The sequence below is a fragment of the Chiloscyllium punctatum genome, chromosome 46 (genome assembly GCF_047496795.1).
Source record: "Chiloscyllium punctatum isolate Juve2018m chromosome 46, sChiPun1.3, whole genome shotgun sequence".
In the NCBI taxonomy this organism is placed as follows: domain Eukaryota; kingdom Metazoa; phylum Chordata; class Chondrichthyes; order Orectolobiformes; family Hemiscylliidae; genus Chiloscyllium; species Chiloscyllium punctatum.
This window is the reverse complement of record NC_092784.1, coordinates 48,816,627-48,833,689: the sequence shown is the minus strand read 5'-3', so window position 1 is coordinate 48,833,689 and position 17,063 is coordinate 48,816,627. Positions and strand designations below refer to the sequence as shown.

General features: G+C 44.7%; 1 protein-coding gene across 3 annotated transcripts in view; it reads left to right on the top strand.

Annotated features, from left to right (window-relative positions):
* The window catches only part of LOC140468016 (adhesion G protein-coupled receptor E3-like), a 48,063-nt gene that overhangs the window by 29,265 nt on the left and 1,735 nt on the right, over nt 1-17,063 (top strand). For 2 of the 3 annotated variants that reach the window (XM_072564164.1, XM_072564162.1), the window contains 6 exons: nt 1,399-1,605; nt 4,839-5,074; nt 6,859-6,925; nt 8,221-8,312; nt 11,698-11,866; nt 13,443-13,544. In XM_072564164.1, the coding sequence (XP_072420265.1) occupies nt 1,399-1,605; nt 4,839-5,074; nt 6,859-6,925; nt 8,221-8,312; nt 11,698-11,866; nt 13,443-13,544 (873 nt within the window). The remainder of the gene's footprint in view (nt 1-1,398; nt 1,606-4,838; nt 5,075-6,858; nt 6,926-8,220; nt 8,313-11,697; nt 11,867-13,442; nt 13,545-17,063) is intronic. The other variant, XM_072564163.1, reaches the window with a different exon arrangement.

The following is a 17,063-nucleotide window of genomic DNA, read 5'->3' as shown; positions in this document are numbered from 1 at the left end:
GGAATCCAAAACTAGAGAGCATAGGTTTAAGGTGAGGGAGAAAGATTTGAAAGGGACCGAAGGCGCAATTTTATCATGAAGGAGATGGTGCATGTAAGGGATGAGCTGCCAGAGGAAGTGGTGGATGCTGGTGCAATCACAACTTTTAGAAGGCATCTGGATGGACGTATGAATAGGAAGAGGGATATGGGACAAATGCTAACAAATGGGACTAGATTAATTTATGATATCTGGTCGGCATGGAGTTAGACTGAAGAGAAAGTGAGGACTGCAGATGCTGGAGATCAGAGCTGAAAAATGTGTTGCTGGAAAAGTGCAGCAGGTCAGGCAGCATCCAAGGAGCAGGAGAATCAAGGTTTCGGGCATAAGCCTTCCTGAAGAAGGGCTTATGCCCGAAATGTTGATTCTTCTGCTCCTTTGATGCTGCCTGACCTGCTGCGCTTTTCCAGAAACACATTTTTCAGTTAGACTGAAGAGTCTGTTTCTGTGTTTTACAACTCTAGAAATCTATGACAAAGTGTTGGGGGGGGGGAGTGTTACCTTTATGTCTAGTCCAAGGACACTGAGACTATTCTGAACTGCCTACCTCCAGTATTGGTCAAAGCTAGGTCTCTCAACATGGATCTGAAATTAGACCTAGCTCTTCCCTGGTCAGTCTCTGAGCTACAATTCAAGCTGTAAGTGCAGGGTTCTTGGATCCAATTATACGACCCAATCCCCACATTACAGTTCACAGAGCTAAGACTTGTTCCATAGCTTCACCATGTACCTCTTCATTCCCAATTTTACCTCTTCCCAAAGCAAGAGCTGTTTTACCTCTCTCCTTCCAGAATGAGGGCTATTGCACTTGATGGTAGATGTAGAGAAAGCTCACATGGAACATAGACACCAAACTCTTCACAATCTCTAAGGCCATGGGAACACCATCATGTCCAAGTTCCCAGCTAGCACACATATTGGCTATTCCTTCACAAATGTGCAACTCCCTCCCTGACAGCACTCTGGGGGTACCTGGACTGTAAGGACTGCAGTGGCTCAAGAACAGGACCACCTTCTCAAGGGCAAGTAGGGATAGCCCATAACTAGTGGCCTGACCCACTGGAGCAAGACTCATGCCTCAGCAAAGATTTTCCTTGGGAAGTCGATATCCTTCAATGCTGTCAATTCGATTTCTCAGTGACCTAGAAGGTAAGGACCTGAGGATAGAGTCAAAACTGACAGCAAGAGAAATGCCATTATCACATGTCCTGCTAATCACATAGCCATTAAAAGAAGGTACAAAATGTGTCTGTATTGCAACAGGGAAGTAGTGCTACCAGCAGAGGAGGGAAGAGAGCAAAGTCTTAGTTTCAGTTGCATTTCTGGAAGGTGGTTATGATTTGTGTTCTACTCATTTAGGAGGATGGTCACTTGGATTGGAACCTCAGTATCATCACGCTGGTTGGGATCAGCTTGTCACTGATATGCCTGGGCTTCACTATCATCACGTTTCGGTTCTGCACCCAAGTTACCAGCCACAACCACACCATCCACATCAACCTGTGCATCACCCTGTTTCTGGCTGAGCTACTTTTCCTGGTGGGCATTCACAAAACCAGCAACAAGGTGAGCAAATTTCAAGGTTCACAACCACACCCTTCTATCCCCACCTCAACCACCACTACCCTCCTAAACCATTCTAAACATTTCCAGTTCATTCAGTGCTGACTGGATGTAGGATGGTAGCCTTCCTTTACAAAGACAGCTGGAAGGGGATTGAGCCAAGATCAGTGGGGGTGCCCTCTATTGGAACTGAGGCACCTTAAGTGAAAAGGAAGTGGTGAGTAAAAACTGGCAACAAAGGTTCAAATACCACAATGGCAGCTGATGTAACTTGAATTCAAATTAATAAACCTCTGGAATTTAAAGAAAAAAATAATTTCAGTAATGACCATCATGAAGCACTCAGCAATAGTCATATAACCCCACCTGGTTCACTGAGGTCCTCTCAGGTAGGATATCTGTAGTCCTTACCTGGACTGGCCTACTTGTTGACTGTGAACCATCATCTGAGGTAGTATAGCAAGCCATTCAATGCTGGTGCAATTCAGGATGGACAACCAATTCTGACCTTGCCATTGATGTCCACATTCCATAAAGGAGAAAGGAATTCAGCATAGTTCCACCTTTACAAGTTTACTTCCAACTTATTCTACATATACTGTGAATGCATTCTTGTTAGGTTCAGTCAGTAGTGGTCTTGTCTTTGATTGAGGGATTTCTTCACACCAGAACTTGAGTACATGAGCTAGGCTGGCTCATATTATTGGAGAAAGTGAGGACTGCAGATGCTGGAGATCAGAGCTGAAGATGTGTTGCTGGAAAAGCGCAGCAGGTCAGGCAGCATCTAAGGAGCAGGGGAATCGACGTTTCGAGCATGAGCCCTTCCTGAAGAAGGGCTCATGCCCGAAACGTAGATTCTCCTGCTCCTTGGATGCTGCCTGATCTGCTGCGCTTTTCCAGCAACGCATTTTTAGCTCTGGCTCATATTATTGAAGGATTGCAGCCCAGTTGCAGGGCCCTCATTTACATCTGCTATTCCCTAGTGATTGACATGTCTCCTAACTTCGCAAAGACTGTCTTGCACCTCCATTCAGATGGATGCACTTCCAACAACACTCAAGAAGCTTGGCATCACCAGGACAAGATAATCTATTCAGTTGGTATCCTATACCCCATGTCAAATATACACTGGCTGCACTGTATACCGTCTATGTAATGCCTTACAGCAACTTTGTAACAGTATCTGCTAAACTTACCACCTGGAAGGAGAATGGCATTGAGCATGGGAACACTGCTCACACACTCCCCAGGTTTGGCCCCAAGTCACATGGCATGTATAATGTTACACCTCACCGAGGTGGCATGCCGGAAATCAAGCCCTGTTATTCCCTAAGTTGTGATAAAGATTTTAAATAGGATACAGAATTCCTCAATTACCCTGTCTGTTAGACCCAGCTTGATAGAAAACACAGAATAAATTTCTGAACTGAACAAGAATCACTAGTTATTACAAATAGAACATAGAACATTACAGCACAGTACAGGCCCTTCAGCCCCCGATGTTGCACTGATCTGTGGAACCAATCTGAAGCCCATCTAGCTTACACTATTACATTTTCATCCATGTGTTTATCCAATGACCATTTAAATGCCCTTAAAGTTGGCGAGTCTACTCCTGTTGCAGGCAGGGCATTCCCTACCCCTACTACTCTCTGAGTAAAGAAACTACCTCTGACATCTATCCTGTATTTATCACCCCTCAATTTAAAGCTACATCCCCTCGTGTTAGCCATCACTATCCGAGGAAAAAGGCTCTCACTGTCCACCCTATCTAACCCTCTGATTATCTTATATGTCTCAATTAAGTCACCCCTCAACATTCTTCTTCTCTAACAAAAAAACAGACTCAACACCCTCAGCCTTTTCTCATCAGACCTTCCCTCCATTGCCAGTCAACATTCTAGTAAATCTCAATAACTACAGGTAACAGCTACAAACCATCAGCATAATAAGAAAAGAGTGTAACTCTTCTAGTTACACATCACACGCACACACACACACACAGATGATTTAAGAAACAGTGTTATGGGTAGACTAGGAAAATAGTTCAGTGGTCCCTGTTCACAGGATTTGCTGAGATGTTCCTTGTGCTGGTTAGAACATACCTTCTCAGTCTTCCTTCCCCCGATGCTTCCACTGGTTTGCAAGAGGCACAGGATGGCTCTGACTTACTAATTCAAAGATCACAATTTATAGCAACTGCTGGAGGAAAATAACCGGTTATTTTCAGGCTTAAAGTGGCTTTTACTGCAGAGAATTGAGAGCTCCTGAGCTGGTGGAGTCTGAGGCCTTCTCTGTATCTTATTGACAGCTCCAAGTAGTTCAGCTACTTGGGAACCAATTACACCGTGTTGGCAGGTAGAAGCTGTTTGTAATCGATAGCTGGCCACTAGTCCATAAACCTGCTTGTGGCTAACCAAATCTCCATTTGGACACAACGCTTTGGCTCCAGCTCATCTGCAAATGGGATTTCAACGGGTGGCATGGTGGCTCAGTGGTTAGCACCGCTGCTTCACAGCACCAGGGACCTGAGTTCAATCCCAGCCTCAGGCAACTGTGTGGAGTTTGCACATTCTCTCAGTGTCTGCGTGAGGTTTCCTCTGGGTGCTCTGGTTTCCTCTCACTGTCCAAAGATGTGCAGGTTAAGGTGAATTGCTGTGCTAAATTGCCCATAGTTTTCAGGGTTGTGTAGATTAGGTGCATTAGTCAGGGGTTAAATGAAGGGTAAGGGGAATGAGTTTGGTTGGGTTACACTTTGGAGAGTCAGTGTGGACTTGTTGGGCCAAAGGGCCTGTTTCCACACTGTACGGATTCTATGAACTACTGCTGGAGCCAATAGCTGTGTAAACAGTGCTTGCAATGAGGGTCAGGTTACCTGCTTTCAAAGCATGCAGCAATCCTTGGGTTTTTAAAACAGTTCTTTCCCCAGTTCAGTCCATAATTAAGAATACAGAAATGACAAAGAAAAATGTTTTTTTTTACAATTAGCCCATTCTGTCATTCTCAAAATTTGGGACCCTCTATCTAAGAGCACCGTGGGTTTACTTTTACTGTACATGCTGCAGATGTTGAAGGTGGCAGCTCACCTTCTGAAGGGCAACCAGGGATGGACAATACATGTCAATGCTGCCCACGTCCTCAGGATTGTTTTACAAGCAGAAAAGACAGACATGTCGAGGCAGGTTAAGGATAGACGTCATGTGCGGCTGAGACTCAACCCATGTCCTTTGTTCCAGGTTGTATGTGCAGTCATCACGGGATGTTTGCACTACCTTTTCCTGGCAGCCTTCGCTTGGATGTGTGTGGAAGGAATTCACCTTCACCTCATGGTCAGGAACCTCCAGAAAATCAACAACTCTTGCGCCCATAAAGTGCTGCCATGGTTTATGTATCCCTTTGGATATGGAGTGCCAGCTGTAATCGTCACTGTTTCTGCAGCAACGTATCCAACTGGTTACGGGACACAACGCTAGTAAGTAATGTCTGAATGTGCAGAAAAGAGCAGCAGATCCTTGCTATTCCCAGAATGTTACATGCAAACAAGACTCTCCCTATTTACCCAAGTTCCAACCCAGGTTGACAAGGGAGCACTGTACTTAACACAAATTACTTTTTATTACAAATAGATAGACTCAAGCTACAGAAACAGATTATTATCTGACGATGATAGATTGGGAAAGGGGGCAGTGCAGTGAGAGCTGGGTCTCCTTGTACACCAGTCACTGAAAGGGAGCATTGCAGGGGCAGCAGGAGGTGGAGAAGGGAAATGGTATGTTGGTCTTCACAGTGAGAGGATTCCGGTACAGGGACAGGGATATCTTGCTACAATTGTACAGGGTCTTGGTGGTACCTGGAATATTGTGTGCAGTTTTCGACTCCTTCTCTGAGGAATGATGTACTGGCTACGGAAGGAGGTCAGCGAAGACTTACCAGGCTAGTTTCTGGAATGGCAAGACAAAAGAAGAGAGTCTGGATCAGTTAGGATGAAATTTAGAGGGGGGAGTTTCCCTCTAATCCTACAACATTTTAATGGGAATAGACAGGGTAAACACAGGAAGGGTGTTCCTGATGATTGGAAAGACCAGAACTAGGGGTCAGAGTCTAAGGGTTGCCCATTTAGGATTGAGATGAGGAAAAATGTCTTTATCCAGAGAGTGATGAACCTCTGGAATTCTTTGCCACAGAAAGTGATTGAGGCCAAAATATTGAATGGTTTCAAGAAGAAGTTTGGTATAAAGAGTAGAGGGATCAAAGGGCATGAGGAGAAAACAGGAACAGGGGACTGAGTTGGATGATCAACCATGATTGTACTGAATGGTCGGACTAGACTCAAATGACCAAATGGCCTACTCTTGTTCCTATGTTCTATGTTTCTATGTTACATTTTATAGTTATGAACCCATGGCATAAAGCTTTACTGTATAAAGTAGCCAGGCACTTTAGTGTTCAGCACTGCTGCCTCACACTGCCAGGGACCCAAATTCAATTCTACTCTCGGTCGACTGTCTGTGTGGAGTTTACACATTCTCCCCGAGTCTCAATAAGTTTCCTCCGGGTGCTCTGGTTTCCTCCCACAGTCCAAAGATGTGCAAGTTAGGTGAATTGGCCATGATAAATTGTCCCATAGTGCTCAGGGATGTGAGGGTTAGTTGCATGAGTCGGGGGTAAATCTAAAGTAATAGGAATAGGGGAATAGGTCTGGGTGGATTACTGTTCGGAGGGTCGGTGTGGACTTGTTGGGCCGTACAGCCTGTTTCCACACTGTAGGGTTTCTACGATAAAGCTGTGTGTCCTTTATCAGCTTTCCCTCAGATACATAAATATACAAAGGCAGATAAAAACGATGGATACTGTGGACAGGGCTTCATCATTAAACCATCTTTCTGTGCAATTCTAGATGGACTATACTTGTTCAGATCTGATGAACAAATGTAAAAGTGCTGCTCACTTTGCTTGGGAACTTATCACAGACATTCACAGTGCGCCTCTGTATGGTCACTCAGGAATACAGTAGACATCCATTTTATAGGTGGTATCCATAACATAATAGAAAGTTTAGATAATTGAGTTTTATTTCTGGGGTTTTTTTTCACATAGCCCTAAGCAGTAATGCATCATAACACAGAAAGACTTTATAAGATATTTAAAGGATAAAGCTAATGGGCGACCATATGAGGAATGAGTGAGGTAGGAAGATGAAGAGGGTCCCAGTGATGTCCCTAACTATTTCGTTTTTCTGTCTCTCTTACATTCTAGTTGCTGGCTGACGACTGAGAATGGATTAATCTGGAGTTTTCTTGGCCCAGTCTGCTTGATAATTCTGGTAACTATGTTATTATCTCAATATTGGAGAATATTTAAGTGCTCCCCCTCTCTCGAATGCCCATTTCATATTCAGTGGGTAATGTCCCTGCCTTTGAGCCTGCTCTCAGTTTGGGTCCCACTCAGAATTTGCGGCCCAAGGAAGGTATGTATATTCAATCGCCAAACAAGTTGGCAGATCCTTCCAACACTTGCAAATGATAAGTGGTAGGAGATTCCCTGTGAATCTGAGGACTTGAATAGCCTGCCTCTCTCCTTGTGTTCCCAAGTTAAAGAAGAGCCATAGGGAGTATGAGCAAATCAGCCATTATTTCATTGAGTAGCAAAGTAGACGGCATGGGGTTAATTGCCTACTTCTGTTCTACATCTTCCATTCTTATGGACCTTTAAGGAAAGGAAGCATGGCTTTATCAACAAAGCCATCATTCAAAACTGCACTCCTATCTTAGAGTGAAGGGAGGGAGAAGATTAGTGTGGTAACATTTCTCAGCATTTGTACTGGCGCATTGTTTGACTGAAGCCAAGGGTGTTCTAGAGTCAGGGTTGGAGATGGCATTTGCAAGTGAAACAGTGGCACAGGCCTCCAAATTGTCCACTTGGCCTGCCTCAGGGTACAGCATCATATTCTACTGAAGTTTAATCTTATTCTTTCACACAACTTGGACCATCCACACTGGAAGGCATCCTAAAATACTTGATATAATGGCCTGCACAGTGGCTCAGCGGTGCCTCACAGCACCAAGGGTCTGAGTTCGATTCCACTCTCGGATGACTATGCGAAGTTTGCACAAACTCCCTGTGTCCATGTGGGTTTCCTGTGGGTGCTCCGGTTTCCTCCCACAGTCCAAAGATGCGCAGGTTAGGCAAATTGGCCATGCTAAATTGTCTATAGTGTTCAGGGATTAACCATGAGAAAAATGTGGGGGTACGGGTATGGAGTGGGGGAACTGGGTCTGCATGGGATGCTCTTCAGAGGGTTGGCACAGATCCAATGGACAAATAGCCTCTTTTTGCACTTTAGGGATTCTAATTTCAGGAATGCTGTGTCCCATTTTGATGACACCTTTCTAACCCCACCCAACACCCCCGACCAGGTCTCTACGGCTCTCAGCAGAGCTGACCTGCTTTCTACTATTCACATCTATTTTGCATCTCCATCATTTCTTTCGTCAGCACTCCCAAGGTCTTTGGCTGTGGGCACAGGAAGACAAACTGGACTTGATATATGCAGGCCATAGATGGCTTAAGATGTTTCAATGCTTAAAATGATTTTTATCAGCTCTGTTTACCCTGCAGTTTAATATGACGCTGTTTGCTGTGACACTCTGGATACTGAAGGTACAACTCACCCGCCTCAACGCAGAAGTCACAAAAATTAAGGACATGAGGCAAGTGAAAATCCCAGATTCCAAACTCAAGCATTACTTTGGACTGGCATGAAATAATGCTCTTTTCAATGTACAGCATCCAGAATTTGCTTTCATGTCTTCTCTTCTCCAGCACAGACATCCCTAAGTGGGCAGTAACAAGCTATTGGACTGTCACAGGCATCATCCCCAAACCTGTCTCCATGTTGAACCAAGGTTCAGATAAACAAATTTCCCAGAGTCATCAAATTGGTACATGACAGAAGGAAGCCCCAATCCTGCCTGAAAAGGCTCTTCAAATGAGCTTCGTTACTGAGTGCCAATCTCTCAATGAGTGCCAATGAGACCTCACACTCCATTTTTATCCAAATAACCATCCAATGCCCCTCTTGAATGCTTCCATTGAACCAGCCTCCACCACATTTCCAGGCAGTGCATTCCACACCCTAACAATTTGCTGAGTGAAAAATGTTTCTCTGAAATGAACCTTGCTTCTTTTGCACACCTCTATGCTCCTCTCATTCTTACTCCTTTAACAATTAGGAACAGCTTTCCTGATCTACTCTGTGCAGCCCCTGCTCCTGATTTTGAAAACTTCTCTCAGATCTCCTCTCAGCCCTTTTCTCTCCAATGAGAACAGTCCCAACTTCCTCAATCCATCCTCTTCATTGAAGTTTCCCAGGCCTAGACCCATTCTTTGAACTCATTCCTGTAGTCTCCCCAGTGCATTTACATCTTTCCTCTAACATGCTGCCCACAACTATACCTAAGACTCCAGCTGAGGTCGAAGTTGCTGCAAGGTATGCTCCAGTCATTCAGAACCTTGATTAGACTCTCTCTAGCATGCCACATTCATTGCTGTGGAACACAGTCAGGAAGACCAGATTAACCTTCAAGGAGATGCAGATTCACAAGGATGACAGTAGAACTGATAAAGATTAAGTCATAAGGGTAGGATGTCTCAGCTTTTTGTTCAATGCAGTGTACAACACATCGAGGCTCCTTAAACAGTGCCTTCCAAATCCACATCCCCTCTCAACTAGAAGGACAAAGGTAGTAGATAGATGTGAACATCACACCTGCACATTTGCCTCCAAGCCGCTCACTATCCAGGCATGAATGTATATCACTATAACTTCAGTGTTGCTGGGTCAACATCCTGAAACTCCATCCCTATCAGTATTTTGGATCTATCTGCAGCAAATGGACTCCAGTGGTTCAAGAAGGCAGTGCACCACTGTAGTGATTATAAAGAGGTCAGTCAGGTGGATGTCATAAAATATGAGTTCTCTGACTAGGGCTGTTAACCTGGTCCAATTAGGGAGCCGTGGCTGACGTCTATAAATAGGACTTTCAGAGATTCTATTCACTCTGAAAGCTGGCTCTGAAGGAGCTGGATCAGTGTCAAGGACTCTTCAGGTGTAAATAAAGGGTGACTGGGGCTGGCTTTGTGGAGTTATTTCAAGCACCACCTTCTCAAGGGCAACTAGGGAAGGGCAATAAATGGCCCAGTCAGTGACAGCTAAGTCTGATGAATGAATAAATAAAATGTTCTGCACTTACATATGTCAGTCTTCTGACATGCTTGTTTGGTTAACGGGTAAGGACTCAGAGACAAGTAAACCCAGGTCACAGATCCTGAACTGGAAAGATAGGCCAGATGGGCGGAATGGTGTACTCCTATGATGTATAGAAACTTTAAAGTATTGTGTAAAAATCTTGCACACTTAAAAGTACACCACTACATTGCCTGAATGAAAATCCAAATATATTAAGTACACACTGTTCTGCAGATCAGAAAGTGATCAGATCAAGGAGTTTGAAATGTTAAATGTTAAAGCTCCAGGATTTTGACCCAGCAACACTGAGAGGACAGTGATACATTTCCACGTCAGGGCATTGAGTGGCTTGGAGGGGATATTGCAGCTGTCTTTTCCATGTGTCTGCTGTTCTTATCCCACTCGATGGTAGTAACCATGAGTTTGGAAGATGCTGTCTCAGGAGCCTTGGTGAGTTTTTTTTATTCATTCATGGGGTGTGGGCATCTCTGCTGGGTAAGCATTTATTGCCCATCCCTCATTGCCCATTTAGTTAGGAGTCACATTGCTTTGTGACTGGAGTCACGTGTAGGCCAGACCAGGAAAGGATGACAGATTTCCTTCCATGAAGGACATAAGTGAACCAGATGAGTTTTTCCAACAATTGGAAATGATTTCATGGTCATCATTAGATTCTCAATTCCAGAATCTTTATTGAATTCAAGATCTACCATCCACTGTGGCGGGATTTGAACCGATGTCCCCAGAACATTACCTAGGTCTCTGGATGCAAGTCCTGGGCCTCCTCCACCGCCAAACCCTAACCACTCGACATCTGGAGGAAGAACTCCTCATCTTCCACCTTGGGACCCTCCAACCACGTGGGTTCTATTTGGGTTTCACCAGTTTCCTCATTTCCCCTCCCCCCACCTTATCCCAGATCCAACCCTCCAACTCAGCATCACCCTCCTGACATGTCCATCCTCCTTCCCACCTATCTGCTCCACCCTCCTCCTAACTATCACCGTTACACCTATTTTCATCTACCTATCGCATTCTCAGCTACCTTCCCCCCAGCCCCAACTCCTTCCCATTTATCTTTAAGCCTCATTGGGCCATGGACCTCATTCCTAATGAAGGGCTTATGCCCAAATTGTCGATTTTCCTGCTGCTCGGTTGCTGTCTTTGGATTAATACTCCAGCAATAATACCACTAGGCCATCGCCTCTCCAGTTTTTGGAGTGCATTTTCTAACTGGCAAGGCTGGTTGACTTTTAACTGCCCTTTGAAATGCTCAAGCATTGCAAGTAAGCCATTGAGTTCCAGGGTAATTAGGGATGGGCAGTAAATGTTAGCCTAGTCAGCATGTTCCAGGAACAAATCGAAGTAACTACTCCACAGCCACAGCTGAAACCTCATGACCTACTCTGAGCTGGTCATGTTAAGAGGCCTGGATGATCTTACAAATGGCCAGCGTCATCACCCTTTTCCCTGCAATGACAGAGTGTTAATCATAGGAGAGATTAAAATTGAGAGGCATATCACAAGGATAACAGCCAGGCTAAAATAGTTAAAGCATGAGACTACATTACATAGATGAGGCTTTTAGGTTCTTGAGTTCAATGCAGTATTCGGTTGGTCTGTGTTTACTTCCTTGAGTCTGGTCAGTGACCTACACTCATTGTGCATGTTTGCTTAAACCTGGGTATGGATTCTGAGAAACATGAAGAAAAGCCAAACTGGGATGTCGACAATTAAAAGCATATTTAGAAATCTGTAAATAAATTTCTATCGTTGCAATGAACAATATTAAGATAATCAGTTAAAGCCGTGTGTTCTGAGTTCTTTGCACCTTCTGCTCTTTCCAGGACTCTAACATTTAAAGCCACTGCACAAGTGTTCGTCCTGGGTTGCACCTGGCTTCTTGGCCTGTTTCACTTTCAGGCTTCCAAGTTGGTGACAGCCTACCTATTCACCATTGTCAACAGTCTACAAGGAGTTTTTATCTTCATCATCCTCTGTTTATTAAACCGACAGGTAAGGGACATGCTCCAAAAGAAGATAGTGGGGGGCGTTGGGGAGGGCAATCAATTGTAAATAAGGACCCACTGAAAAGCCATGGGGTGGGGGGGAGGGTTTCACCATGATTGACAGGATAGGAAACCAATGGCAAGTGTTGGCGGGTGGGGGAGGAACAGTTGGAGGTAGGTCGTCATGTGGTGATGTCTCCTGGAATATGAAACAAAACCAGAAAGTGCTGGAGAAACTCAGCAGGTCTAGCAGCATCTGTGGAGAGAAGCAGAGTTAACATTTCAAGCCCATCATTTGCCTGTTAACTGGAGAACCTTAGTGAAAAACTGTGAAGGTTGGCCCAGCCAAAGTAGGGCATTTGGTTGTCTTATCACTTGCCCAGCAATGAGGGGCTTGATTGGTTGAGCCTGGAGTGATGAGCTTGCTGTGCTTTTCCAGTGCCACACTTTCTGACTCTGATCTCTAGCACCTGCAGTCCTCACTTTCTCCTGGTGTGATTTCTCCGTTAAAACTCAAGTAACTGTCAAAGTTGCTATAAGCTGCTGCATGGCATTTGTGAGAACAGAGGTTTTTGTAAACTACCAGCCTTGAGTGTATTACCACTGCAACACTTTAGATGTAAAATACAAAACAAATTGGCAAATGCATTAGTCATACCCCATTCCATTTTAACCTGCATTGAAACCAGTATATGGGCTGAATTTCCAGACCACCCTCCATCTTCCACCCCTCCATCTCTTCTCACCTCTTCCTTCTCTCCCCTCGTCCCAGCTGCCATCCTCTACTTCAATCTCTCCCCTCTTCTTCTACCCCCTCCCATTTCCTTTCTCCTGCTCCTCCTCTCCACCCCATCCCCTACGCTCTCATCTTCAATCCCTCTTTCTCCACTCCTCTCTCCTTCTCCTGTCACTTTACTTGTCGTCCTTTCTTCTTTCCACTTCTCAACTGTCCTCTCTTACTCCTCCTAGCCTTCACCAAGCTCTACTCCACAGTTATCCCCTCCCTTTCGCTCTCTTCCCAGCCCCCTTCCTTTCCTTTCTTGTCCTTCTCCAAGTAATCCTTTTCTCTTCTCTCACATCTCCGCCTCTCCTCTCCCCTCCTCTTCTCTCATTTCTTCCCACTCCTTTCTTCCATCTTTTCCCATGTATTCCTTTCTTTCCCTCTACAGTGTCCGTTTACCTCACTACAGCAACACCCTGTACCCTCACTCAATGGTCAACCCGCCTTGTTAATTTTCTGGAAGTGCTACAAATTTCAGTTAAAGATACTTTATTTAAAGTAAGAGATGGTGTTGCAAGCTTGCTGGATGGAAATTGAATGGGCTGCTAAAACTCTCCTATTGCTGTGGAGACAAACAAGGAAAAGGAATAATGAATCCCAAACCCATCAACATACCATTGGGCAGGGCAGGCTCTGAGTGAAGAGGCAGGAAGCAGTAAGTGTGCCAAAGGTCACAAAACGGAAAGTCTGACGTGGATTATTAAAGAGACAGGGGTATGGCTTCCCTCAAACAGGTTCCTTGAGCATAAAACAAATACACCTTAACTGAAGCACATCCTTTGTCTGTGACTTGTGGCTAAAGGTGAGAGATGGATACTGGGCTTGGTTCAACAAGCTGTGCATGATCAAGAAGAAACCTGGCTTCACGGATTCTGGATCTAACAGTGTGCCGTTGACCACCTTGGTAAGTAGGCCATTGGTCAAGTGTCTTTGATCATGTGGTTTGATGCCTATCTATGAGTTTAGGTTCGAAATAGTTTGGTTCAGGGGAAGGCAAAATTAAAAATGCTTAGTGCTGTGGAGCCTCCTGTGAAGCGCTGCTGTACTGTTCTGGTTGGAATTGATTTGGTTTTGTTCCTGCTGCTTCTGATTGCAGGTTCTGGTTGTTCGTTGTAGTGGCTGGTGTATTAGGTCTAGCTCTATGTGTTTGTTGATGGAGTCCGTGGATGAGTGCCATGCTTCTAGAAATTCTCTGGCTGTCCTGTGTTTGGCTTGTCCTATTATTGTGTATTGTCTCAGTTAAATTTGTGGTCCTTATGTGTATAGATACTAGGGACAGCTGTTCATGGCATTTAATGGCTAGTTGATGTTCATGAATGTGGATCACTAGTTGTCTGCTAGTTTGTCCTAGAAAGTGTTTTTGAGCAGTCCCTGCATGGATTCTTGTACACCATGTTAGTCCTGCACATGATGGGTATTGGGTCTTTTGTTCTAGTGAGCTGTTGTCTGATTGTGGCTGTCATGAATCTGAGAAGTCTGGCTGTCAATCTCTGTGCTCTCAAGACTCTCTCATTCTGGAGCATTCTATGTCTGCCCACACTGTGCCATTTATACGCAGCTCCACAAAGTAATCGCAAGGTTGTTGCAGTGTCCTAGCACTCTTACACAACAGAGTGTAAGCCATGTCTTGTGTTACTAGGCTTGCTCAGCCATCCGGCTCATTCCAGAGGCCTTTGACCTTGAACTTAACGCTCAGCAATAGACACTGGTTGGGTATTTACCCAGTAAGAAAAGGGAGGAGCTTTTCATCCATCAGTCAGACAATGGCTTGCCACCTTCGATGTAAAACATGTGACTTGTATGGAGGTTTTACTGAGGTGGAGCCCCAATACCTCAGTCGGTAGAGCATCTGACTTTTAAAGTGGGCAGCCCGGTGGCACAGTGGTTAGCACTGTTGCCTCACAGAGCCAGAGACCCGGGTTCAATTCCTGCCTCAGATGACTGACTGTGTGGGGTTTGCACATTCTCCCCGTGTCTGGGTGGGTTTCCTCCAGGCGCTCTGGTTTCCTCCCACAGTCCAAAAATATGCCGGTGAGGTGAATTGGCCATGCTAAGTTGCCTGTAGTGTTAGGTGAAGGGGTAAATGTAGGGGAATGGGTCTGGGTGGGTTGCCCTTCAGTGGGTCACTGTGGACTTGTTGGGCCAAAGGGCCTGTTTCCACATTGTAAGTAATCTAATCTAAATTTACATAATATTGTCATCCACCCTTTGCCTTTAATACACTTTTGAGGATGAGGCAACAGTGAAATTGTTGAGCGATCATATCTGGGAGCACGTCATTGAAATGCACAGAGGAAGCAATGGCATCATGGTAAAGATACTATCATGGCCCTTTTGGAAAAAAATCAGTCTTCCTCAGCTTACCTGGCCTACATGTGACTCCAGACCCACTGCAACGTGGGTGACCTTCTGAGATGACCTGAGAAGTCTCTTAATGCAGGGACAATTAGGAATGAATAAATGCAGGCCTAGCCAGTGACACCACACATGCCCATGAGTGAACTCTTGCTTACTCCTTCCTCTAGGATCAACCTAAGAATGGTCTCTTCACTCCTGAGCTTACTCTGCCAGGAGTAGCACCCAGATCTCCTAAGTGCAAACTGTACAGTTTTTGTGTGGCTAGAGTTTGGATAATGCAACTGCAGCAAGACACAATCCATTCTAAGAAAATGCTATTGAGACATGTGTCCAAGTGTACAGTCATGTATCAGAAATGCCTCAGTAAGTCACAGCCATGACATCATTGCTGCTTACATTGGCTTCAGCGAAGGTCCTGAAAATGTGCCAGTTCCTGTTCCATGACTAAATATATAATGTCACTACACCAGTGTGTATTAACTCTTCAATGACATTTGTTTACTGCAATGAGAAAGTGTGGATGTCAGTTTTGGCCTTTCTGGAAGTCAAAGGGGAAGGAAAGGCCATTCAGCCCATCGAGACTGCTCCACCATTCAACAAAATCATGGCTGATCTGATAATCCTCAACTCCCATTTTCCTGCCTTTTCCACATAATCCTTCATTCCCTTGCTGACTAAAAATCTGTCCATTAATATACTTAATGACGTGGCCTCAACAGCCATCTGTGAGAAAGAATTCCCTAGATTCACAAACCTCTGAGAGAAGAAATTCCCCTCACCCCTGTCTTAATGACCATTATTCTGAGATGGTGCCCTCTGGTCCTAGATTCTGCCACAAGGGGAAAACAGCTCTCAGTATCTACCTTGTCAAGACCTCTAAAATGTTTCAACAAGACATCGTTTCATTCGTCTGAATTCCAATCAATACAGACCCAATCTCAACCTATCCTCATAAGAAAATCCTTCTTTACCTGGGATCAACATGTTGAACTTTCTCTGGAGTGTCTCCAATGCCACTCTCCCTTCTACTTACACAAAATAATCCTATTCTTCAAAGACTGCAGACCCCTAACTGATTTATTACATCTTGCCATTACTTCTCAGGACATGGCTTCTGGTGGGCCTGACTTGCAAAAATGTTACTGGATGAGGTTTCTTTAAATTCTTTTTAAAAGAGGTGGGTGTCACTGGCAAAGCCCTGTGTTTATTGCCCATCCTCCTAAATGCCCTTGAATTAAGTGGCTTCCTGGGGCCATTTCAAAAGGCGATTAAGAGTCAACCACATTGCTGGAGTCGAATGTAGGCCAGACCAGGTGCAGACGGCAGATTCCCTTCCCTAAAGGACATTAGTGAACCAGATGTTTCTTTTTAATATAAAATTGCTAAATGTTGTCATTACTGAGGCTAGCTTTAATTGCAGATGTTGTCATTAAGTTTAAATTGCAGCTAATGTGGCAGACTTTGAACCCACATGGCAGGAGGGTGAATTTGGGTTTCTGGATTCTAATAACATTGTCACCATTCCATGGCCTCCTATATCAGTGGACATAAATATCAAAAGAAGTTGCTGGAGATACTCTGCACGTCTGGCAGTGTCTGCGGAGAGAAGACGAGAGTTAATGTTTCGAGTCCGGTGAACCTTCCTCTGAAACAAGAGCAGTACAGTGGCTCAATGTTTAGAATCGCTGACTCATAGCATCAGGGACCCAGGTTCAATTCCAGCCTTGGGTGACTGTCTGTGTGGAGTTTGCACCTTCTCCCCATGTCTGCGTGGGTTTCCTCTGGGTGCTCCCATTTCCTCCCATAGTCCAAGGATGTGCAGGTCAGGTGAACTGGCTGTGCTAAATTGCCCATAGTGTTCAGGGATGTGTAGGGTAGATGCATTAGTCAGGGGTAAATCTATACCAATAGGATAGGGGGAATGGGTCTGGGTGGGTTACTCTTCGGAGGGTCAGTGTGGACTTGTTGGGCCAAATGGTCTGTTTCCACACTGTAGAGATTCTATGATGAACATTGGATTTTCAGCATCCACAATATTTTGTTTTAGCTTTATCTTATTCAAAAG